At 48.7% G+C, this 24,508-nt stretch overlaps 6 protein-coding genes across 6 annotated transcripts; 3 read left to right on the top strand and 3 right to left on the bottom strand.

Moving 5' to 3' along the window:
- Positions 1-1,482: 1,482 nt before the first annotated feature.
- N7479_009673 (Major facilitator superfamily domain general substrate transporter) lies at positions 1,483-3,411 on the top strand (the record flags this gene model as incomplete). Its single annotated transcript, XM_057257366.1, has 4 exons — positions 1,483-1,616; positions 1,705-1,857; positions 1,924-2,385; positions 2,472-3,411. The coding sequence occupies 4 exons, from the start codon at positions 1,483-1,485 to the stop codon at positions 3,409-3,411; spliced, it is 1,689 nt and encodes a 562-aa protein (XP_057104824.1).
- A 1,871-nt stretch (positions 3,412-5,282) lies between these two features.
- N7479_009672 (uncharacterized protein) lies at positions 5,283-8,276 on the bottom strand (the record flags this gene model as incomplete). Its single annotated transcript, XM_057257365.1, has 8 exons — positions 5,283-5,997; positions 6,059-6,135; positions 6,215-6,244; positions 6,283-6,357; positions 6,467-6,615; positions 6,664-6,760; positions 6,913-7,517; positions 7,604-8,276. The coding sequence occupies 8 exons, from the start codon at positions 8,274-8,276 to the stop codon at positions 5,283-5,285; spliced, it is 2,421 nt and encodes an 806-aa protein (XP_057104823.1).
- Positions 8,277-9,169: 893 nt separating this feature from the next.
- Positions 9,170-12,371, bottom strand: N7479_009671 (formin-mediated actin nucleation enhancer; the record flags this gene model as incomplete). Its single annotated transcript, XM_057257364.1, has 2 exons — positions 9,170-12,127; positions 12,201-12,371. 2 exons carry the CDS (start codon positions 12,369-12,371, stop codon positions 9,170-9,172), a joined length of 3,129 nt encoding a protein of 1,042 aa, XP_057104822.1.
- Positions 12,372-15,060: 2,689 nt separating this feature from the next.
- N7479_009670 (putative PAB1 binding protein (Pbp1)) lies at positions 15,061-18,660 on the top strand (the record flags this gene model as incomplete). The annotated part of the gene is made up of 5 exons (XM_057257363.1): positions 15,061-15,218; positions 15,497-15,686; positions 15,739-16,012; positions 16,071-18,401; positions 18,455-18,660. The coding sequence occupies 5 exons, from the start codon at positions 15,061-15,063 to the stop codon at positions 18,658-18,660; spliced, it is 3,159 nt and encodes a 1,052-aa protein (XP_057104821.1).
- Positions 18,661-20,178: 1,518 nt separating this feature from the next.
- On the bottom strand, positions 20,179-20,550 carry N7479_009669 (uncharacterized protein; the record flags this gene model as incomplete). Its single annotated transcript, XM_057257362.1, has 1 exon — positions 20,179-20,550. One exon carries the CDS (start codon positions 20,548-20,550, stop codon positions 20,179-20,181), a length of 372 nt encoding a protein of 123 aa, XP_057104820.1.
- An 847-nt stretch (positions 20,551-21,397) lies between these two features.
- N7479_009668 (COPI-interacting protein CEX1) lies at positions 21,398-24,219 on the top strand (the record flags this gene model as incomplete). Its single annotated transcript, XM_057257361.1, has 9 exons — positions 21,398-21,520; positions 21,594-21,731; positions 21,805-21,915; positions 21,975-22,121; positions 22,191-22,564; positions 22,625-22,919; positions 22,968-23,171; positions 23,223-23,395; positions 23,448-24,219. 9 exons carry the CDS (start codon positions 21,398-21,400, stop codon positions 24,217-24,219), a joined length of 2,337 nt encoding a protein of 778 aa, XP_057104819.1.
- Between the last annotated feature and the right edge of the window lie 289 nt (positions 24,220-24,508).

Here is a 24,508-nt window from a genome sequence, read left to right as displayed (position 1 = left end):
GTACTGTATGTTGTATATAGTTGGTTTTGTCGAATTAAGCTTCCATAGTAGTTTACGGGTATGGATGATCGGCGCATTGTATAAGATTATGTAACGATGCATATTATTGCAATGCACAAAACCCCCGATGCGGAAATAAGTGGGCCTTGCCCTAGAAAAATCTGCCTCCACTTATAGTGCACATTTTGTCAAAACTCTACAACAACTGGCCGGCTGGCCCAATGGCAAGGCGCTTGACTACGAATCAAGAGATTGCAGGTTCGATCCCTGCGTCGGTCAATTTTTTTGGTTTCCTGGCTTTCTACGACCTCCTTGTGAACCTATGTCATACCCAAATATAGTATCCGAGTTTGCATCAGTGCAGTTTCGGCTACAGAGTATTTTTGCCATATAAATATGTAAATTGTTTGAAGATACGTATCTTTCTTTTACATATGCCTCTGAGTTTGCATTGTTAATGTTTACTCGGACCTAGCAATACCATGTAAAACCTTTTGATATAAACCCGTTGATATAAGGTTTGAAAAATATCAGACCTGATATCTCCCATCCTACCAAGGTGTAAATGAATTGATTATGCTATGCATCTATAAAATCATAAAATCAAATTGTACACGCATACTCACTCGCTTCAATCGGCACATTGACCATCCGATCTGAACCGAAGAAACCAAACAGTCTCAAACATGATGATGACGACACCAGTGGAGGAACTTCGGGGATAGGAAAACAAGGCACAGCCTGGCTATAGCGCATCCGTATAAAAAAGAAAGCTCGATATGAAATTTTACCCACCCTTACATTTTTTTTACAAAGATTACAAACCCTCGCTTAGCGAGGGCCCGCCATTCATATATACCTTTTGTATAGTCTACACAGTAAAATGTACATTTCTGTAGGGGTGATCTAAGATAGATATGGATACTAGACGCTGCCAATGAGAGGGTATATAATTCCGGAGGGTCCGCAACTCATAAACGGCATGTATGGTTTGTAGTAAAAGGTGCAATTTTAATGGGTGATTTAAGGTATGGGCAGACGTCATCCAAGGGTCCACAATTGTAAACAATATACAATGGATTGTAAGATCAAGACTAAACGGAATATGTCAGCGGCGTTAGAAAACTAAAAAAGGGTTCCTTAAATCACATCAAGTGGGTCTGAGCTCGAAGTGGATGCCAAAGGGACACCAACCAACGTTCACCGTCCCGACCGGGAACCCGATGTGGATGTTGAATCTCGGTATGCCGGTTTACTCGGTTCGGTTCGGATTTGGATATTTTCTATTTGGCCACTTTTAGTTCCAAGGTTTAGAACCCTTGCAAGCCCGGTTCTCTGATAATTATGTAAGGATGTTTACTGCCCCTGGTTGATCTGGTACCTGCGGTTCCTTTTAATTTGTGCTTTGTCCCTTCTTTTCCTTTTGACAGGATTGACAATTCAATCCCTTCACCAAAGGGAAACTATAATAGTTTGCTCATCATGGCGGATCAAGATGAGATCCGTGGGAATTCGGTCTATCAGACCGAACAGTCACAACCTGTCACTGAAACATCCTCACCGATTGAGAATCCTGTTCCTATGAAGGGACAGAAGAAACCCGGCTTGATGGCAAAGTCAGTATCCCCGTGCCCCATACTCCATACCTCATCTCCATGTTTCCATTGTGCATTCGATAAGGCAGTAGCACTAACACCATCACAGAATTGGGAGAATGCTCAACCAAGATGTCCGTGAGGAAATGCCTGCATACAAAGATATCGAAGTCCATACCTGGGACGGTCCCGACGACCCCGAGAACCCCTTCAATTGGAGTCTCAAGTACAAATGGCTGATAACCATTACCGTCTGCTTCATGTAAGAACTGCCCATTTCCATATTCTATACATAACCTTGCAAGAATCCAACTAATAACCCCATCAGCTCTATCCTAACTGGTCTCCCCGCAGGAACCTATGGTTCCGGCAACGACTGGATGGAGAAAGAATTCAACGTCCAGAATGATCCTTTCCCAAATCTCTACTGGGCCACCACCTCCTGGAACATGGGCGCCGCCTTCTGGCCACTGATCTTCGTCCCTCTGACTGAGGCCTCAGGCCGCATGCCAGGATACTTCGTCGCATATATCATCCTCGTCATCTCGCTCTTCCCATCCGCGTTCGCACAAAACTTCGCGACAATCGTCGTGACGAGGTTCTTCGGTGGCGGTGCGTCTTCCGTCTCGATTAATATCGTCGGTGGAAGTATCTCCGATGTGTGGTTTGGTGACCATGCTCGCAGTTTGCCGATGTCTATCTTCGGCTTTACTAGTGTTGTCGGCATTGCACTTGGTCCATTTATTGGATCGGCTATTGTGCAGATTCAGAAATCCCAGCCGTGGCGTTGGTAAGCACAACACCTTTCTTCCTTGATATTGAGATCTCCAAGTATACAAGAAGAAAGAACCCATCATACTAACCATCTCCCTATAGGATCTTCTATATACAAATTATCTACAACGCAGCCTTGATCCCAGTATTCTGGCTAATCCTCCGCGAAACCCGCCCAGACGTGATCCTCAAGAAGCGCGCACGCAAGATCCGCAAAGAAACCAACCGCCCAGTCTACGCCGCTTCCGAAATCGACGCACCAAGCAAACTCCGCCTCCTCAAAATCTCCTTCCAGCGCCCAACAAACATGCTCCTCACCGAGCCGGTCGTGATCTTCTTCACGTTATGGATCAGTTTCGCCTGGGGAATCTTGTACCTCTTCTTCTCCAGCGTCGTACAAACCTACTCGACAAATTACGGCTGGGGCACTCTGTCAACAGGCCTAGTCCAGCTCGCGATATCCGTGGGTGCAATTATTGGAACAGCCATCAACCCGCTGCAGGACTGGTTTTATCTCCGCTCTGAGCGACGCAATACTGAGAGACCCGGTAAACCCATTCCAGAGGCGAGACTGTACACGTCTATTCCGGGTAGCTTGCTCTTTGCAGGCGGTTTGTTCTGGTATGGCTGGGCCAGTCAACCGCATATTCACTGGATCGTGCCGACTATCGGTATCACGGCTGCGGGTATTGGCATTTATTCCATTTATATGGCTGTTGTTAATTATCTGACTGATGCTTATGAGCGGTATGCGGCGTCTGCTCTGTCGGCTGCTTCGCTTGGAAGGAATGCTTTTGGTGCATTTTTGCCGCTTGCTTCGCCGCAGCTGTTTAGCAACCTTGGATTCGGGTGGGCTGGAAGTCTGCTCGGATTCATTGGAGTTGCGTTGTCTGTTGTTCCAGTTGTTTTGGTTTGGAAGGGGAAGCAGATTCGGGAGAGGAGTACGTTTATGAGGGAGGCTATGTGGGAGCCTGAGGAGAAGGTTGAGATTGATCGCACTGGCAAGGGTAATTCAGGGCATACTGAGGGAGTTACAGTGTAAGATTTTGTATTACGGGGTGTTCTTTTGCGTCGCATTGCATGGTTGAGTGTCTTGCTTTACTTGTTGTCTTCAATTTTTACGGTTAAATATGTTCAATGATTTGCATTTTGATAGAAATAGATTAAGAATATGAATTGATTCTTTTATTTTGGTTTCATGTCCATCTAGCCGTTGTTCTATTGTATTAAATCATAACAAGAGGATGGCATGGACAGACGATATGTTCTATCAATCCTGTTTTGGGGTGTATACATACATAAGGAGGCTTATCAACCCTCAGTTTGGTACACTTTTCTCCATTGAAGTCTTTGTAACTGCTGATGAACTATTGTGTGTACATCCATGGATACTTGTCAAGTCATTTGATCTGCAGGCCATAAGGCACCAGCACGTGATATGGACCCACCTTCCATTTTCGGAAGCATATGTTCCTATAAATTCACGACAAACAAAAGCTCTTCAACAATCTCACCTGGTGGCTGAGTTGGGTTCTCCGGATTAAACATACTGGTAATACTGGTGGCCGGCAGTTCGATCCGCTCAGTCCACGCTGTTAAAAATACATTCATAAAAAAATGTATTATTCCACTGATGCATCCCAACCTCTGGTTGGGCGTGGCCTAGGCATAGGTACTGGCATGAGATTGTTACCGCCCCATGGGAGTCCACCTGATGGCGATTTCCATGGGTGCACCCCCCGGCCTGTCTGTGCCACCTTCTTCTTTTTTTGTTAAAAGAACAAATTTACTTCTTGATATATTCACTATATACTCTTGGGTGCCACCTTCATTTTCCAATTTATTTTCCAGTTTCTTTTATTTTCCCCTCACTTCTACACACCGTCACTTGAAGGGCTATCCATGGATGGTTAATGGCAGCATGATAAGTATAACTAATCCCTTCGTCACAATGCTGATGTATAGGTATTGTTTTCTATGGACTGAACAACCCAGAAGTAATTCCAGCAGAATCTGTGATGGTGATATATTGTTCTGCACTTCCATCCTACCAAGAAGTAGTATAGATAGGATTTTATATCATTGTACTCCTCATGTACGTAGCAAAAAATCTTGATCTGTTGTCCACCTTACAATAATAAAAGCTCACAATACGTTTAGACAAACTACACATTTCACATAAGTTATTGAAATTCTTGCCCAGGTGAGATTGGATAACATAGTCAACTGTAGTGGTTGTGAAAATATATTGCCGCATTCTATATAGCGATATGAATTTCCTATACCTACAAAAAAATGCCGCCTAGCTACTAGCAATAAAGAGGAAATATTCCCATAGCCTTAGTACAATGTTCCTGTATATAGAAATATGTATATTCGCTGACCTGCAACTGCATCAGTGCTAAACCTGTAGGCGGATCATTCAGTGTCAGTATTTTGCATGCTTCTTCCAACTGCAGATTTGCAATATTTAGATATTTATAAATGATCGGGATACTTAACTGCATACGTTAGATCGTGATAGGTATCTGCTTAAGGTGTTTTTTTGCTCTGTATTGCATAGTTAAGCATTTCATTCTACTTGCTGTCTTCAATCTTGGCCGATATAGATGTGTAAATATTGATATTTTGATGGAAATAGAAGACACATGAATCTATTGTTTTATTTTGTTCTTATGTCCATCTAATGGCTGTTCTCTATGTAATGCCAAGAGGGTAGTATAGAAAGACAAGAAACCAAAAACCACAACTTCCTGCACATGTTCTATCAAGTCTGAAACCAAGGTGGAAAGGATAGTGGAAGAGGGTATCGGGGCAAAGGGATCAGGGTCAGAGGTGAAATGGCCATTCACATGGATGTTGCTTTTGGGAAACACTTTCGCTATCAATCAATCAACCACAAGCACGAAAAATTTATTTTTCATCGCGCATCTTGCGGAAGAAATCCATGACACCAGTGTAAACAACAAGCAGAATACCACCACCAGGGCCGAGACGCAGCACCTTAGGAGTGAAGCCCTTGTACAGGGCAGAGAAGCCCTCCTCCTTCATCACTGTGCCGAGAGCAGGCCAGGCCCAGTTGTACTTGGCAACCTGGCCGGCGACCTTGGAGGTGTTCTGGATACGGGACTTGACAACGTCCATGGGGGTGTTGAGGACAGTACCAGTGATACCACCAATGGTACCGGCGATCAGGTCGTTGCGGGTCTGCTGGTTCTTGTTGCCGGGCTCGACGGCGGGGAGCTGTGCGCGGACCTGGAAGATACAGCCGAAGTAGCCGGCGTTCCACAGGATGTGGCGCCACATGGTCGACTCAAGGCCGTTGTACATTGCGAGTGGGCCTTCGGCGGCAATGATCTTCTTCACAACGTCGAACATGCCGTTGTACTTGTGGGCCTGGGCCTTGTCTTGCAGACGGATCTTGACTAGCTCGAAAGGAACAACAACGATGGCTTCAGTTGCTCCGGCGGTGGCTCCGGTCAGAGTGGCTAGACCTTGGGTCTGCTTCTCCGCACCGAACAGGTTGCGGTAGAAAGCACCCCAGCTGTCGTTGGCGGCGAATTTGGTCGCACGCTTAGGTGCCTCCATCAGGATGGGCGCGGAGATACCACGGTATAGACGGGAAGCACTATATACGTTGTCGCATGTTAGAGAGAGAGCGGTGGCTGCTTCGCGAGGTGATAACGTACCCCTCGTTCTTAACAATCTTACGGAAGCAATCGAACATGCCATCGTAGTGGTCGACACCAGGGACAGGGGCACCAGTCTGAAGTTGACTGCAAGAGGAATGTTGTTAGCTCATGTCATATGAAGTCGGAGTTTATTGCGACCGGCGGCTTGCTTACATTCGAGTCTTGAGCACGTCCAGAGGGTACCTGCGAGTCACATCGTCAATTGGGTCCGATTTTCACACTATACCAGGCATATCTCTAACAGGAGCAATTATGCAAGCAAGGAAATAGGGTGGGGAGCCGTACATGATCAGGATCTGCGCGTGCGGGGAGAAACATGTTAGTCAATAAAGCGCCTCGTGGGGGGTTCCGACACAACGAAACAGGTCGGAATCAAATCCCAAAGTAAACGCTGGAGATACATACCTCTGAGACACCAGCCACCGCACCGGCGGCGAACTGGTAAATGAAGGGGAGGGGTGCCTGGGGAGCGTCGGACATGATGGCGCTGTAGGATGTCAGTGTGGGGCCATAATTGGGCAATATTGGGATCGCAAAGTCATTGAAAAACACGACTTTGTGATTAAATCACAGCATATTCACTCACAAGACCTAAAAAGAACGAGGGTTGGGAGAAAGAAGAAGTGAGAAAAGAGGAGGTTGCCGGTGTCGGCGAGATTCGGTGATCAAATCCGAGTGCAGCACCCGGTAAGTCTCCGCCTATATTAGCCCCGTCAATTGCCGATTACTAAACCCCCGTGGGGAGAGCTCCTCTATAAAATTCACATTCCAACCTGTTTTCGGACGTGTTGTCATTAATTCATATTTATCGTATCTTCTTCTATCTTCTTGTGTCTTCATAATATCCAAACTCCCACACTCATCCCCAGCATCATCCCTAACATCATTTTGCTAACCCGATGCATCATGCCATCTCCGCTAGGCGCGGTCGCTTGTTCCTTGGCAACGGTCGTTGCAAATACAGTGTCCCTTGCAGTACAACTAGAGCCACATGCATATCCCATGGGACAACATCCTCCACCCACAGTGTCAGCACAGTGGAACCAACCCTGAGCGCACCGGTTCCCGCCGGATTGTGCCGTTGTTGTCGCGACAGGCGCTACAATCGTCACATCATTCGAGATCATAGTCGTCGAATATGTGATCGGGCATGAGGTTGTATCGCAGTCTCGTCCGGTGCGGCAGCAGCCACCGTGGTGAACAGCGGAACAGGCATAGAAGCCAGTCGGACAGACGTCCTCGCCGCGGGTAACACTGGTTACTGTTGAGAGGTTCGTAGGCCGTGCTGGCGGTGCCAAGCCATCGCTTGTTGTGGTCTTGCTAGTATGGGAAGAGGTCGTTGAGGAAGAGCAGGGAATAGAAGCTGAAGTACTATCCTCCGGTTTGGTCGAGTAGGTCACAGTAGACAACACCACGGTCGAATGAAGAGTGACTGTAATGACGGTGATATATGCACCTACTCGAACAATTAGTAAAGACGCTCATATTCCCAAATCACATTAACAACCTGGGAATGAGACATGAAAAAGGAAAATCACTCACATCCCCCTGGAACACAATCATATCCTGGAATACAACATCCACCCCCCAAAGCCTGAGAGCAAGCTGTATACCCATTCGTACACGACCCAATCATCCCAGAGCACTTCTTCCAGCTAGGACAACAGCCAACATTGCCATTTCCCGTGTCAGCGACGATCTCACACGTCTCCCCGGACCCACAGCAGCGATCGGATCGACCGATAGAAGTGCACGCCGATGTCCCAGTCGGGCACTTAAATTCTCGTTTCTCGAACAGATTGTTTGCGCTGTCCCTGTTTCCCCTAGGAAAGAATTCACCATCTCCATCTGAGCCCAAAGAATAAGATGGCTCGAATGGGAATGATTGGGCCACAAAGCTGGCAGGGGAAAATCCGTCTTCATCGGCGAGGTGTCGCTCAGATATGTTACCTGATGAAGAGACATCCCCGAAACTCCAGTAGTCGAGGAAGAATTTCTCGCCTTCGTCATCACTCATTTTCTTCACGCCGTGGGCTGGTCCTGCTGCAAGTTGGGATGTTATAGCGGCATTGCGCTGTAGGATGAGGCTTGCTGGTAACGGAGTGTCAGCCTCTTTGGATTCTAGATCCGCAGAGGGGTTTGTATTTTCTGCTGAGACCAGTGTTTGGAACCGAGACAGAGAGCAAAGCACAGTGAGGGCGTGGAGGAGCTGCATGTTGCCACTGAGAATCATACAAGTATGGATCTCGAGTTCCTTTTTAGGTTGACACTAGTGGGAATAGTCGGGTTGGAGGCTGACTTGTAGTGGGATAATTGTTTCAGATATGTGTTTCACTAACAAAGGCTGTGGATGAGTTGGTCGGGAATAAAACTTCGAGTTGGGGTGGTGGGTACAATGGTGCAAATAGTATATATTTCTTTGTCCCTTGATGAACAGCAATGCAGTTGAGTTTTCCAGGTTTGAGGTAAGTGATGCTTGTCAATCTAGGAATAAATTTAAGGGCGCATTTTGTTGTGTATAAATCTGTAAAGCTGCATGGAAAGGTGGCTGGGGTGTGCATGAGGCGCACACCGCTATGCATTAGCTTGCAGAACAAACAGGCCACAGATACACAGTACATATGCAGTCAGTGAGACATATATATTAGCTGATTAGAGTATTGGAGATTAATCTTTATCTCTATATATCAATCTACATAGTGGGATATCAAGAGACAGCCTTTGAGACCACCTGAGTACTTTCAACCAATACGACTCCAAACCAAACAACATCTCAATGCTAACTTTAAAAAGTGCTCATATCATTTGTAAAATCAAGGACCAAATGCTAGTAGCACACTACATAATGCGGCAGGGTATCGTCAGTAAATGACATGAGGGGCTCTCGCACAGGAAACACGCCAAAAGGTATCAACGGAAATGAAATGAACAAAACCAAGGCCGCAATGCGATGTCAAATGCAAGAAAACAAAAAAATAAAAAATAAACGTCTGAGCCCAATTTCACTTGTGCTTAGCGATAAGAGATTCGGTATGAAACTTCGTAGTGTCGGGGATGATCTATTGGATGGGACGGAGGATGACCGGACATCCTAGGATCAATACAGGATCAGGCAGGGGGATGTTCGGATGTAGCATCATCTTCCTCCTCTGGAGCTTTGGGAAGTGGCTTCCCCGAGTCAGAAGATGGCGACTTGGGCTCCTCTGCCTTCTCTGCCTCGTCACCAATCTCCGGGCTCCCCTCTTTTTCGCCTTGCTGCTGATCATCATCACCTCCGCCCTCATTATTTTGCTCCGCTGCCTGCGCAGCAGCGGCTTCCGCCTCCGCCTTTTCCATCTCGGCATTGCGGGCCTGCTGTCTTTCCCAAACTTCTTTGCGGATGCGCTCGTCCTTCGCAGTACGGAGGCGCTCAGTCTCTTCGAAACCACCGCTCTTCTTCAATTTGCCTTCTTCAACAAATGAGCCTAGTTCCTTCTGGAAAAGTCCGATTCGTCGAGTCTCAAGCTCTTTCTTTCGTGCTTTCTCGGCGCGTTCAATGGCCTCGAGTCGGCTTTCGTGATTGGGTCGCAGAGCACGAACTTCGCCCAGGACACCATCTTTAGCTTTCATAGGATCAATAGTTGGGTCAATTCCAAGAGTCCTAGATGGGGCGCGGACAGCAGTGCCATTGGTTGGAGTTGTCAGGACCTGCTCTTTCGTGGCTTGCTCCACCAGGGCAAAGGTCTGAGTTGCCTTCTCGAGATCGTCTTGCAAGTCGGCAGCAAGGTCCTCCTGCATGGTAAGCTGGTCCCGTTCTTCGCAAACCAGCTGTAGCTCCTTCTCCCAGATCTTGGTCCAGATGGGTTTCTCGCGACCCAGGAAGTCCTGCATTTTCTTAATTTCTTTCATGACCATGCTGATGTCGCGGCTGACACCCTCCAACTGTCTCGGGAGAGGACGAACGCCACGGGTCACAACATCCTTTCGAAGATCCTCGACCAAATCTTGGAGATCATCGACGCGAGCGACCAGCCGCTCCGATTCAGCCGCAAGTTCCTTCTTGCCAGTGTTGACGCGAGCGCGGCCAGCATCCCCTTGATAAGAGGGAGTGGTAACGTCATCGGCGGCGGTCTTGACCTTGCTTGCCTTGGCACGGACTGCGCTCATAGAACCGGTGATATCTGCAGTAAAGTTGGAGTAGGTCTGTCGCAGGACAGCCAAGTCACGGCGCAAGCTCTGAAGCTCGGCAATTTGAGCTCCACTACCAGCGATCGAGGTCTTGGAATTCCCTACAACGGCAGCGGGACCGGAGGTGGCTGGAGGAGCAGCAGCCAAGCGAGCAAGTTCTTTAGCAGCTTCAAGCTGGCGATCCGAAACCCGCTGGATGATGTTTCCTTGGCTGGAGAGTGTCTCCTTGACGCCTTCGACCAAGAGTCGCACACTACCAAGATTATCATCGAAATGTTTCTTGACCTCATCGAGGTTGTCAACGTTAAGCACCAACACAGACCGATCTTTGACATCGGCAAGATCTTCTAGTTCATGTCTGATACCTGAAACTGGGTCTTGGATATAAATTTCCGGCAAATCAACGCCATTGTCGTGGGTATTCCAGGCAAACTTCTCAATAAAAGCAAGCTGCAGGCGCCCAATGGTAAGCTCTGCAATGCCATCTGGAAGCACGTACTTCTTAATTTTGCTTTTATATTGTAGGAACAGCGTCAGCTCTTTGCCCGGTGAGGGTTGCTCAATAGCAAATTGAGAGACGACTGATGGAGGTGTTGCGATGTCGGTAGACGGTCCAAATGAGTCCGCCCTCGGGGTTTGTGGTGCTGGCTTTGTGGGCTCAAAAGCGCCTTCGAGCATTGGCTTCTCTTGGGGTAGCGGAATTACTGGAGGCACGACGGCAGCTTCCGTAGTATCGTCTTTCTTGTCAGGAGCAACCGCTTCACTGGGCACCTCCGATGATATGGTATCGATCCCTTGTGGCTCTGATGGAAGTGCAGCAGATGGAGGGGTGTGTTGTTCTTCCACGACATGTGGAATATTTGTTGATGGAGGCACCGACGCACCCTTGGCGACTTCCTGTACACGGTTATTGGATCGTTGTCTTGTATGAGTATATGAGCCCCGCAGACGGACTGCATTCAAAGATTCGCGGACATCACGACCGCGATTGGGGATGGGAGAGTTCTGGGTAGGCAGGACAGGGACACCGTTAGTAGATGTGCCCAAATGTTTCTGAATCTGGTAAGCAGAGAACCGACGCGAGGCACGTCGCTCAAGCTCTCCACTTCTTTGTAAAGCGCCCAATGCATCATCCTCCTTTGGCGGAGGCGGGGGCGGAGGCGCAGAGAACCCGGTTGGTGTAGTATATGTCGAAGGCGCAGTGGTATTGAATGTGGTGGCTCGAGGGGTTGTATCATTATCCAAGGGGGTGGGTTGAGACAACATTTGCTGGGCCTCTCGCCGTGATAATTCCCTTTCCGCGTAGTTTGTCGTACGCGGTTCTGTTGTCGAAGGTGCCGAGGAGGTTCGAGCAATGGCCGGTTGATCCTCTAGAGATCCACCGCTGCCATACCGTCGGTTCGATTTTCTGGGGGACTGCGCTGTCGACGGCATGGTTGATGCTGCGGCCTCATCATAAAGCTGACCAATTACCGGCCCACTAGCGATGCTTCCCCCACTGGCTTGCCGTGCTGGTGCGGGCCGGCCATCCTCGCGCTGGTGCCGGGACCTTAACCGAGCCTGCTTCTTCTTCAACCCTTTTAACAAGTTGATGATTATATCTCGAATTCTGGGGAGGTATCTATCGAGGCTCTGGGAAGATGCGTCCTGACTAAGGGTATCTTCAAGTATGGTGCGGAGCAGGTCCGGTACAGGACCGAGGTCTGAGGTGTCGACTCCAATGGCACTGAAAGCCCGACAAGCCAAGTTAAATTCATAGCCCAATCGAACGTATACATCTGACACATCATTCTCCGACGCTTGCTTCCGAGACCATTGGGTGAGAGTTTCGAGGAGTTGTTTTGTCGCAACCAAGAGATGCGTCACGCTCTTTTCGATTTGCGATATTTGCTTATCGGGCTGTGAGGTGGAGGAGAACGCCGGTTCGTTAGCCACTGGAATATAGGCAATTGACAGGAAGCCAGAGACTTACCTGACTCTTATTAGATTGGGATCGAGAGGAGGCGGAGGAACTGCGACCAGACTGCTGGGAAGCCATGGATATGTCGGCACTGCCAGACCCCGAAGGTCGCTGAGGGGATGTTTGCTGGTCTAACTGTTCCGGATAGGGGAACTGAGTCCTTGGAACACCTGAGGACTGCATAAGTACGATAGACCAAATCACCGAAGGAGTGAGAACAGGAAGTGAGAAATATGGCGGAAGCGAGCGAGTGTGCCAAGCATGTGTGAAGATGATGCCCAGCCTCCTGTCAACTTGGCGCGCCTTACCGACTCGAACCGATGATCAGCAGCGATGTATTACCTGAATACCATAGATACCATATATTACTGTATAGTCCTGTAACGAAGTACAAAGGACCGGGGTAACACATCACTCGAACATTCAGGCCACAGTAGCTAGTACAATGTAAGTGTGATTGATTATTCACAATTGTTCTCCAACCTGATGCCATGAATCACATGCTTATGTTGCTTATTAAAAAAATTATATATTACATCGATACGTACGACATACATCCAACAGAGCAAGCATAAAAGAAGAACACCCACTGATAGGTACCCGATTGATAAGGCCCTTGTCTTTGTTCTGTTCCACTTCAGCTCCACTCCGACTCTATTTATATTCCTTCGTACACTGATTTGTGTAGGACGGCTAAGTTATAGGGGGAATTGAGGACCACATTTCTCTACTATGGCTTTGTAAAGAATTCGTTGGTTTCTTCCCCATAGGAGGATGAGCATCAGGCCCACCAGGCATAGCACGAAACAACCCAGGCTAGCCCAAAATACGGCAGCCCAAGCAATGTGACGCCTAACTCACCCACAGAAGAAGATTGAGTAATGCTGTTAAAGAGCCAAGAAGGCAGAAAAACTGATATATGTGTAGTATGAAGTTACTAGGTGCTGCCAATTCCGTACATTATTACTAAAAGCTAAAGCCTCATTTTGATATGGCCAATGTCTCAGCTACAAAGACTAGCAGGATTGCGGTGGATAGGTTCGCAAAGAAACCGATGAAAGCTTGAACCCAATGTGGAAATCGTTCTATAAGGATGGAGAAAATAGCTGGACAGTGGCTAAGCTGGTAAATACTATGATTCAGAATACTGATGCTCTTTTTATATGCCCTTGATATCACATTACTTCTCAACATGCACGTCTAGCAGAGCATACCCGTCTGATTGGTTTATAAATTCCAAGGTCCAAGGGCGCTAATGGATATTTAGATGCAACGCTGATTAGAAATCGAGTCTGTAAAGTATTTATGAGATTAAGTCAAAATCCACGATATTTACAATTCTACCTAAATAGAATCCTAGATATATATAGGCTGTAAGTTCTGGCATGTCGGCTTAGCCCATGATATTTGATATATGTACACCCAGGCAGTACCCCGGGTTTTTATGCTTCGCCCTCTTTCTTTCGCAGCTATAATATATGATCTCTTTTTGTCCCCTTTACTATCATAAAATTTGCAGAGAAATAGATATCGATCTATAACTACTTAATATTTCTGTTTCTTTAACAGCCTGAACATATATAGATTGGCGATCTAAGTTGTGCGGCTCAACACCATTCCTATTATCCTCTGTAACACTGACAATAAACCTTGCAAGGTTTGAATTCTGGGTGCCTATATTATTGTATGTAGATATCTGGGTCCTAGACACAGCCCTAGGACCCTGGACCCGGGGTGCCGGGGTGCATGGCTGATGACATGTGACATACAATAATTTCACAATTCTGCCAAAAAAAACATCATAACACTGAGAATGCGTAGTTGTTATATATTAATTGACCTAAGCTCTGTGGTAGACCAGATGGAATCTAGTACATACATATATGTACCTAGTAAGCCTCTGCTCGTTATAAAATGGCAGCTAAATGAGGAAAGCCCCCCCGGAGGAAGTTCCTTGGAACCAGATGTATATGATTCGGGAACTATGACCTCAGATATGCCCAGGTGAAGTGTGTAGAGATATGTAGAGGTATATACTAGAACATATATAGACACAGACTTAGGGTAATCAAGAGCAAAATAACAAGTAAAATACTAGGCATGATCTAAAAAATGACACACATCCTTTTGGACGATAATGCAATTGATCGTCTAAGGTGATGTATGCGGGTTTACTGATTTCTATTGGTAGTTCACCTTAGCTACTTTACACATCGGAAGTAATTGTATATATATCTAAATAAGTCCATAGGTTCCGACCCTATTTCGCACAAATGCCATTCTACTGTTATTATATTCATATATTCATATATAGTCTCAAACTCTATGAGGGGTCAATAGAGAGTATGGACGTAGGAGCTACCTCAGCCTGACCCGTACTCTGTGGGTAACATTGACAATTGGCCTATCCCAGGGTTGAAAGGTCCAAGAGCACAGAATACTTATAACAATAGTGTTCATTTTTTGAAATAAAAAAAATAATAATATTCTTATTGGAACATTTGAAGTTACAACAAAAGAAAAAGAAAAGGAAGAAAAAGAAAAAGAAAAAGGGTGTAACACACAAATACAATACCATACGCGTGACTTCTTCTCTAGAGTTCCCCCCCTCCCATCAACTTGCGACAAGCCCATCTTCTTCTTTCTTCTATTTTTCCTATCTGTTCTTTCCCTTCCTTCTTTCCTTCTTTCTCTGCCATTGACATTCCGGTATCTCCGCAGTGTGGTGGTTGCTTATCCTTCCCCCTCACTTTGCCCCCCTAGTCCTGTTTGTGCAGGCGGTGTGTTGTGACATCGTGCCTCATCCTCGCGGCTTTCCGCCGTGTGAAGTTCCACGACGCAAGCTTGCCCTGACTGACACTAAAGTCAATCAATGGCTTCCGCTCTGAACTCTGTGCCGGCTAACAACGCGTCTGGCAATGCCAGCGCGGGCGCCCCAAACCCCGGCCGATCTACTTTGAGATCCAGTAACAGCACCAAGGGGTCCGACAACCGACGACAGTCGGGCAGCCCTGGAGATGGCGGACAACGGTATGTTCCAACCCTTCCTTCCAACTTATATCAAAACCTGTATTTCCATCAACTCGGACTTGAGAAATTCCTCTTTGTTCTTATCATGCTCTTCCCTTGTTCTCTTGGCGATTGAGCTCGCGTACGCGCCTTTGAGGTGGTGAGCTCTGTTACAGGCTTGCATCAAGTTGTGCGCCAACAAGAGCCAATTGAAGCTGTCGGATTCGATGACAGAAATATCTTGTCGATCTCTGTTTCGTGACTAGTGACCGCTAACGCAACCATGTTCTACTGCATAGGCGCACAAACTCCCACAAGGCCTGGACCCAAGGGACCAACCCCATCACCCAACGATCTTCATACACTTCATCGAACGGCAACATGACCCACCAGAAACAATCTGGATCTCCGAGACCCAACCAGAAGGAATCAAACACTCCTGATAGCCATGCTCATGACCGCCTTGTTTTCTTATTCGCCAGCTTCATTGTAAGCCCAGTCGTACCCCCATGTTTTTGATTAATTCTAAACTGCTACCTAGGGCCTACACACTACAATCACCACTAAGACCGGAGAGAAGTTTACCGGTATCTTCTCTTCCTCGACCATGGAGCCAAATGAACTTTCCTTCCTGCTCAAGATGGTTCAGCGAATCTCGCCAGAGGGCCAGCCCCGGACAAATGGCGTTAGTGATGTCGCAACTCCGTACATAGGCTCCGCGCCCGAGCATATAATGTCGTTTGATATAAAGGATGTCGTTGACATTGCTGTTCCAAACGTTACCACAGCTGAGGTTTCAGCCAAGGAACCAAACGGTACGCGTTGCTTTGTGTAGTCGGATTTCGTTTGTGTATGTACTAATTTAGACCACAGGTGCTTCTCAAGGTTTCAGAACCGACACTGATATCTCCGGAAACCTAGCTATGCGAGAGCGCACCCTCCAGCGTTGGGAACCTGCCGAGACTGACATTGATATGTCACTTGACACAAACAACACTTCTGCAGGATGGGACCAGTTTGAGGCAAACGAGCGTCTTTTCGGCGCCAAGACCAACTATGATGAGAATATCTATACTACTCGCCTTGACCGGTCGGATCCCAACTACAAGCAAAAGCAGGCGGAGGCAGCTCGGATCGCCCGTGAGATTGAAGGACAAGATGTGGAAAATGCCCACATGCGCGAGGAGCGTGGCCTTGTAGCACCGGATACTGGCGACCAAGACGAAGAAGACAAGTACAGCGGTGTTCGCCGCGAAGAGAAGGCCTTCCCTCCCCTGCTTTCCGGCCAACCAAACAAGTACATGCCCCCCGGACGGCGCCAGGCAGCTCCCCAACCTGCTGTGGCCACCAGTGCACCCAGCAAACAGGCCGTTGCTTCTCCTGTCCCCACCGCTCCTATCCCCATCCCCTCTCAGGCCGTGGCAAAGGAAGTTTCAGCTGCAACCTCAGACAAGCAAGCTGAGTTGGTCGCATCTTTGCAACCCCCAGCAGATATCGAACAGAAGACTGCCTTGCCCAAGGGTATCACCCCTGCAGTACCAGCTACAAAGCGGGCTGTACCTGAAAATGCGACCGCAAACGTGGAGGCAGAGGTGCTGGATCATTTCCGTCAGTTCGCAAATAGTGAGAAAATTAAGATGCAGGAGCGCCGTCGCAACCAAGCCTCATATGACCGAACCATGAAACTTAACGAGCTGATGAAGTTTTCCAAGAGCTTCAAACTCTCAACTCCGGTGCCAAAAGACCTGGTTCCTATCCTTGCCAAGGACCGGGTCAAGCAGGAAGCAATCATGCAACGAGCGCTGCAACAGGGGGACGACAAGGCCATGCCGAAGGTTACTACGCCTCCCACAGAACAACAACCCGCTGCTCGTGGCGCCGGACCTACTGGAGCTGTGCCCCCATCTGCACCTGCTGATCGCCAGAACTACAACAACCGCACTCGTCAAGGTTATCCTCCCACCGGGCCGCTCGCTGGCGCTGGTGGCAGATTCCCTCAGCAAGGTGTTCAGCCAGGACGTCCTGGTGTTGGGATGCTCAGTCATCGACTAGCGGACAATTTGCAGCAACGAAAGGGTGCGGGAATGGGTCCTGTTCCCACCCCTCTTCCCATCCAGGATGTCCGTGGACCCCCGACTGGTCCTGCCAGTGACCAACAGAGAATCACCAGCCCTGTCAAGTCGCAGGCCGGGTCTTTGGCGGCAACCAAGTTCAATGTCAAAGCCATGGAGTTCAAGCCAAACCCTGCAGCGAGCACTTTTACGCCTGGTACCTCGGGAGCTGCCGCAAGCCCGCGGTCTTTCTCTCGCAACCGCTCTGTGTCACGCGCCACAACACCAACTGCATTCTTTGGCCCAAGGAAGCCACTGCCTGCCTCTGAACGACCCTCAATCAGTGACCAATTTAATCCCATTAAACGCATGAAGAAGGAGAACGCAGAGAGCACTGACAGGTTGATTATGTTGAATGGAGGTATCCCACCACCCTACAAGACTTTGCCAACTTGGGACATTGCGGATGGTACCGAAGATAAGACGTACGATCAGATGTTCAAACAGCCTGTCGGCGTGCAGACAGTATCGCCCCGGGGTCGGTCTGTCTCCAGCAACACCAATATTCCCCAGCAACATCAAGCGCCCTTCCACTTCCAGCAAGGTAATCCGGTCATGCCGCCATCTTCTGGTCCTTCGAATGGACCTCATGGTCTTCATTCTCAGGGTCCTCATGGCCCATCTCATGTGGATGATCATCACCGCATGCAGCTGTCCGCGTCGAACTCCCAGGTTTTCCCGTCCCCCCGGATGCAACATGGATACCCCTCCCCTATGGCTCCCCATGCCCAGCTTTCCTTCCCGCAACCGATCCCACAGTTTTACGGCGGCCCCCAACCCGGCCACATGAGACCTTTCCAGGGTGGTGGTCCTCAGTTTGTGAATGGCGCTCCTATGATGGTACAGCAGGCCTCGAATGGACCCTACATGGGAGTTCCGCAAGGCATGACTCCATATAACGCACAGATGCCCATGTACTCCCCGAACCCGGGCCACGCCTATCCCCAACATACACCCCAGCCACACAGTGGGTACCCAAGCCCGAGCCGCGGTGCACCTATGATGATGCACCAGAACTCGCAATCTGGACAGCCTCCTCAGTCGATAATGTTCATGCCTGGTCAACCCGGATATCCTCAGCAGTCGGGACATAGTGAGTCTAGCTAGAGTACCCCATCAAGCAACTCCAGTTTTTAACCAATCCAGTGCCTCCCAACCGTGGCAACTACCCACAGCAGCCTCACTTTTCTTCAAGTCCCCATCAAGCGCATCATTTCCCACCTAACCAGCATCGGACTCCCAGCAATGGTTTCAATCAAATGCCTCAGATGCCACCCCAGATGTCTGCCAATAACTCAACAGCAACCCCTGGAGCTCCCCACCCGGCGGAGGCAACGGATGAAGGAAAATGAACTACACGGATCATGAAGCCGTGAGCAGTTCCCTTGACTGATGCTACATCTTATTGCTTAGCTGTGACTTGTCCGCGCTCTGCATTATTGGCAACCGCCAATTCAAATACCCCGGTTACTCTTCCATGACCGCGTCTTCATCTGTTTCCCGTCATTGACGCGGTCTTGAAAACATTTGAATTCTGCAGTGAACTTCATGTCGTCTCAAGACTTGCTCGGTGAGTCAGCAGTTTCCTGGTGTTGAGAAAACATCCGCTAACCCTGTGATCAGACATGGCAGATCAATCTACCAGCTGTGCCTATTTATTTCCAGATCTTGATCTGGTGGTGTACATGAAAACTGAATTTCTAGGCGATGAACCCATTGAAATCGAGCACTTGATATCCAACCTAGCTCATCGTCGTATGCCTACCTAGTGCACAACATCTCCACGTGCGTCATCATCGAGTTGAAGTCTTGAGGATTTGTCTTTACCTGAGATGGGCCTCTTGCTTCCGGTTTCTCTTATCCTGTTTCTTTTTTTTTTTGTTTATCTCTTCCTGCTTTCTTCTCAGTTGTTGGTCGGAGGTTAGTGTGTCCCCTTGGTGGCCTCACTGGCCTCTCAACTTCCATGGATCGAAGTGAGGTCTGCAATGGGTTGCGTCTCGGCATGGAGACGATGGCTGGTTGGATGGTGATGTGAATGAAAGTTGTTGGTCTAGGGGAGGAAGTGGAACAGTGAGGTGTGTGAAGATGCATGAACTTGACAGTACAGATAGCTCCAACCAAGCCATGGTCACCTAGCAATGAAACGTTTATATCATGAAAATTTCCTTTCTTGTTCTGCGTAGATGTACTATATAAAAACATCTCGAAGTCACCACCCGTATTTATCCATACTCAACATCCAAATTCCATAATGAATCCGAATCTAGACCAAATGCCGTCAATGCTAGATAACTGTGGCAGATGTCAGCAGCTGCAAAATACCCCATTTCAAGCGAGTGATGAATCAAGTGCAAGGGGAAGAATCTCCTCAGGTTTAATTTCAATAGTGTCATCATCCAAGTCACAGACACCAGACATCAACCCACCGCGGTGCTTTGTCCCATTGCAATCTCCTCTGACCACACTCCAGCCATAAACAAGGCCCAGAACAAACCCCCAAAACACCACCAAGCAACACAAAAACCAACCACGTCCAGCCCACACCCCAACCAACACACCTCTCCGTCTTCCAACTTCCAACCCCCCACAACACCATCCCCACACCACTCTTCACAGCAGATGAAAAAGAGAAAAGGAAGAAGAGAGGAAAAGAACACTCGAGAATGCCACCCCCAAAGCAGTCAGAGAGAAAACCATAGAAAGTCCGTATTTCGCATAGCCAACAGAACGCCGCCAGCAAGAATACGTCCAGCTCCAAGCCCCTCAAAGAACACTAGAAGAATGCCATCCGACCACCCAAGCCTGCATCTTCACCTAATTCCCAAACCCTCGTACCCTATACGCCACAGCCATTGGTCGCCCACCCGTCCTCATGGAAGCGAAGCGGACACGGCAACCCCAGATAGCGGCGCCACCTCCCCGTTTCCCGTGCGTTCCCGCCCTATAGTCCCAGCACCGTGCACACTACCACCCCAACACCCCAAGATACGAGATCTCAAGGCGGACCTCAAGCCATACAACACCGCAATATCAATGATATTACAGTAATTGAAAAGCGAGATCTCAGCGGTAACGCGCACGCACCAAGTCTCATTGCGGTAATAGTTCGGGACGGCAGAGGCGTAAATGTACACAATGTCTCCCGTGATCCAGGACCAACGCCGCTTTGTCTCAGCGTGGCCACGAGCCATGGGGGTGCTGGCTAGGATCTGGGTCTCGCTGCAGCCTGCCAACGAGACCATGGGAGATATATGTGTTCTGCTGGAAGAGTGGGGGCAATGGTGTCATGTGAAATTGGTTGTTGGGAGTGTGATCGGGGAGAGTGTAGTCGTGGTCTGAGCACAGCTGTGATGATGTGGCACTGTCATAGCTGGCCCGATAGACAGAGAGCCTATTGGAAAGACATAGCTGGTTCGTGTGCGCCTGGTAGTAGCTCTTGAAGTTTGCCCCGGACCCGGTTTGTGACGTTTTGCGTGGGTTTTGGTGTTTGCGGGAGTACCATCGAGTTTGTTGGGTGAGTCTTCTTTGGTGGTGTCGTGGTCTTGGTCCGACCTTTTACCAGAGTTCGCATCATTGGAGAGGGCGACTTGGGTCGCTGGGTGGTGTGGACTGTATGGACACGCGTGGGGAAGGGAAAGGAGCTGGGACTTACTGTTTAATCAATAGGGCTGTGGACTGTCGACTGGTATGTGGGTGAGTGTTGGCTGGAAGAGAATAAGTGCAGTAGCATAAGGCCCTAAGTTTCACTGCCGTTGGCGACAAGATTAGACGCATAGAACGGTGACATGGAGGTGAAGAAAAGGTGGATAAAGCGGAGCTTCATTTATATCAGCACGTGGTGGCCTCAGGCACCGGGTGTTTATCACGATAAGGCGGGGGTCAAAGGAGTTTGGCGTTTAATGTGCCTGGCTATCCCGACTTGCAAGGACACTATATCTGGTCTCTGCTTATTTTCAGTCATTATCTTGGCCTATCGATCTCATCCCGACAACCGGCCGCATCTTGAACCCTTGGCCATTGGCCGCCCCAACTCGCGCACCCCGGACACCCAAACAATCCCCGACCTGCCACATCGGCCACACCGCGGCTATGGATTTCCTAAAATCAGCTATCGGATCTGCCATCGCAAAGGGTGGAGGTCTCCCCTTCTCCCTCGGCGACAGAGTCGACATCGGTGATTCGGTCTGGGCACTGCACAACGGTACGAAACGGGTACGGTGGCTTTTAGTTCCTTCTTCCATGCGGGACAAGCTTCAAATGGCTGACTATATCGTGCCACATATAGGATGATGGCTCCGCTTGCAGTGTTTTTGCATTTGATGTCAATGCGAATAAGTCGCGCCTCCCTCTTGCAAAAAATGCGGTGCGGAAGTTTAGAACGTTGCGGCATCCTGGTGTTATCAAAGTTTTGGATACAATTGAGGTATACTTAGCCCCCAGACTTTTGGTCTGAACGTGAGATTCTAGCGCATAAGCTTACAACTTACGACTTTCAGACGGAGCACAACCTTTACATTGTCACAGAACGAGTCGTGCCACTCAGCTGGCCGGTGAAGCGGAAGAGCTTGAGCGAAGAGACGGCCAAGTGGGGGTTGTATACTGTGGCGGTATGATATTCTTTAGAGTGTAGTATCACGGCACTACTGACGATAATTGCTCTGGATAGTCTACTCTCAAATTCATCAACGATGATGCTTCCTCAGTTCACGGCGCCGTGCGCGCATCCTCGGTGTTCATAGGCGAGAGCGGCGAATGGAAGCTAGGAGGATTCGAAATTCTGAGCTCTATGAAGGAAGATGATGCGATTATATATGTGAGTGATCCTGGCCCGGTTTTATCCAGGAAACGCCCGAATGATGCCATATACTGACTCAATGCATAGACGTACGGAAGCAGTGTGCCCGATGCCGGTCGATACACGCCCCCGGAGGTTGTAAAAACAGGCTGGGATACTATCAAGCGCAACCCTCTGGCAGCAGTTGATGCCTATGGGCTGGGTATCTTGATCTTCGAGGTTTTCAATGGTGGTTTCTCAGGCGGCGACCAAGCTGGCAAGACGACGAACATTCCTCCAAGTATGCAGCAAAGCTACAAACGTCTTTGCGCTGCCAACCCGAAGCTACGACTCAGTCCGGGACATTTCGTGGAGCAGGGAAAGAAACACGGTGGCTTCTTCCAGACACCACTAATTCGAATGACTGAAGACATCGACAGCTTGGGGCTCAAGAGTGATGAAGAGCGTGAAGAATTTATTAAGTACGCATATTCCTAACATTTTGCATACTGATTTTTCGGCTAACATGTCATCATTTTTAGTGAACTTGATAACCTTTCAGACGATTTCCCAGAGGAATTCTTCAAGATGAAGGTGCTCCCCGAGCTACTGAAGTCCGTCGAGTTTGGCGGCGGTGGGCCGAAAGTTCTTGCCGCTACCATGAAGATTGGAGCAAAGCTGTCGGCAGACGAATTCAACGCTAAGCTGACCCCTGTTGTTGTCCGCTTATTTGGCAACCCTGATCGAGCGTTGCGGGTTTGCCTCTTGGATAACCTTCCGTTGATGATCGATAACCTTCCCCAGAAGATTGTGAACGACAAAATCTTCCCTCAGATGGTAAGCTATTCGGATTTCGGTAATGCACAGTGTACTAACATCTCATAGACTTCTGGTTTCACTGATGTTGCTCCGGTGGTTCGTGAACAGACAGTGAAGGCAGTCCTGACTATTATCAACAAATTAAATGATAGAATTGTCAATGGAGAACTCCTGAAGTTCCTCGCTCGCACCGCCAACGATGAGCAACCTGGCATCCGGACCAACACCACAATTTGTCTTGGTCGGATTGCTAAAAACCTAAATCAAAGTGTATGTTATTAGTCCTCAATGCTGGATTTATGCCGCTTACATTACGTACAGACTCGCTCCAAGGTGCTTATTGCAGCATTCACCAGAGCTGTCAGAGACCCCTTTGTGCACGCTCGAAACGCAGGATTTTTAGCTTTATCCGCGACTATCGATGTATTTACCGAGGAAGATTGTGCTGTTAGGATTTTACCTGCTGTTTGCCCTGGACTTCTGGACAAGGAAAAGTGAGTAATGCGCTCGGTCCCTGCCTCTGGTCTCATGCTTAACGTTGAGCAGATTGATTCGTGACCAAGCAAACAAGACATTTGATGTGTATGTCCATCGGATACGGAAACATGCGAGTACAATGGCAGACACTGTCATACCCGTCGCTGCACCTGCAGAAGTCAACAAACCCGATGCTCGCGTTGGAACCCCCAATGACAACTCCTGGGCCGGATGGGCCATTTCATCATTCACAAACAAAATTGCAACTGCTAACGGCGAGATTGAACCCACCGCCAACACTATCAAGACAATTGATCCTGATACTACCCGCTCAGCGTCGGTTCCTCGTTCCACCAAAACATCACCCTCAACCCCACTCGAATTACCTAAACAGGTCCTCCGCCCCAAGGCCCAGCCCCCCTTGAACCGGTTAATGTCAGATCGCCCAGCGCCGGTGGTCCATGACGAGCCCGAAGAAGAAGGCGATGATGTCTTCGATGCCTGGGGTGCCATGGACGACGATGAGAACGACGACGATCCATTCACTGCTGCTGTAGCCTCTCCCAAACCCACATCTCCTGTTCCCTCGTCGAAAAAAGCTCCCGCAGTGCCCTACGACGATGGCGGTGAACCCGATTTCGCCGGCTGGCTGGCCGCGAAGTCTCAGACAAAGGCCAAAAACCCCTTGCCAAAGGGTCTGCATAAGGCAGCTTCTACCAACAGCGTTACTACAAGGTCGACGTCAAGCGTCGCTAAGCCTCGGACTGTGATTGCACCTAAGAAGATTGATATCAAGCCCAAAGACGAGGAGACCGATGATTGGGGAGATGCATGGGACTGATCTGGAAACACACCTTGCTCTCTTTTTTTTTTGGTTCATGTCCATATCTTCGTCTAATACAAGTCTAGCATGTCAATATCTGAAATCATTGGCATCGAGGGGAGTTTTGGAGTCTGTACCACACTGCCCTGATGGTGCATCGCTGATATCCCCTGTACTCATCCTTAATAGATCTATCAATACTACCCAGTTATCCTTCTCCCCCTCCTGCCCCCTTATCCAGCCTGGGGATGTCGATTGCTATTGTATATAATATTATTTCTCGATATCTGGTGCGAACTTCCACCAT

The sequence above is a fragment of the Penicillium vulpinum genome, assembly GCF_028829585.1.
Source record: "Penicillium vulpinum strain IBT 29486 chromosome Unknown utg000004l_segment0_segment0, whole genome shotgun sequence".
Classification (NCBI taxonomy): domain Eukaryota; kingdom Fungi; phylum Ascomycota; class Eurotiomycetes; order Eurotiales; family Aspergillaceae; genus Penicillium; species Penicillium vulpinum.
The sequence above is the reverse complement of the archived record's forward strand: the minus strand, read 5'-3'. Positions and strand labels throughout refer to the sequence as shown.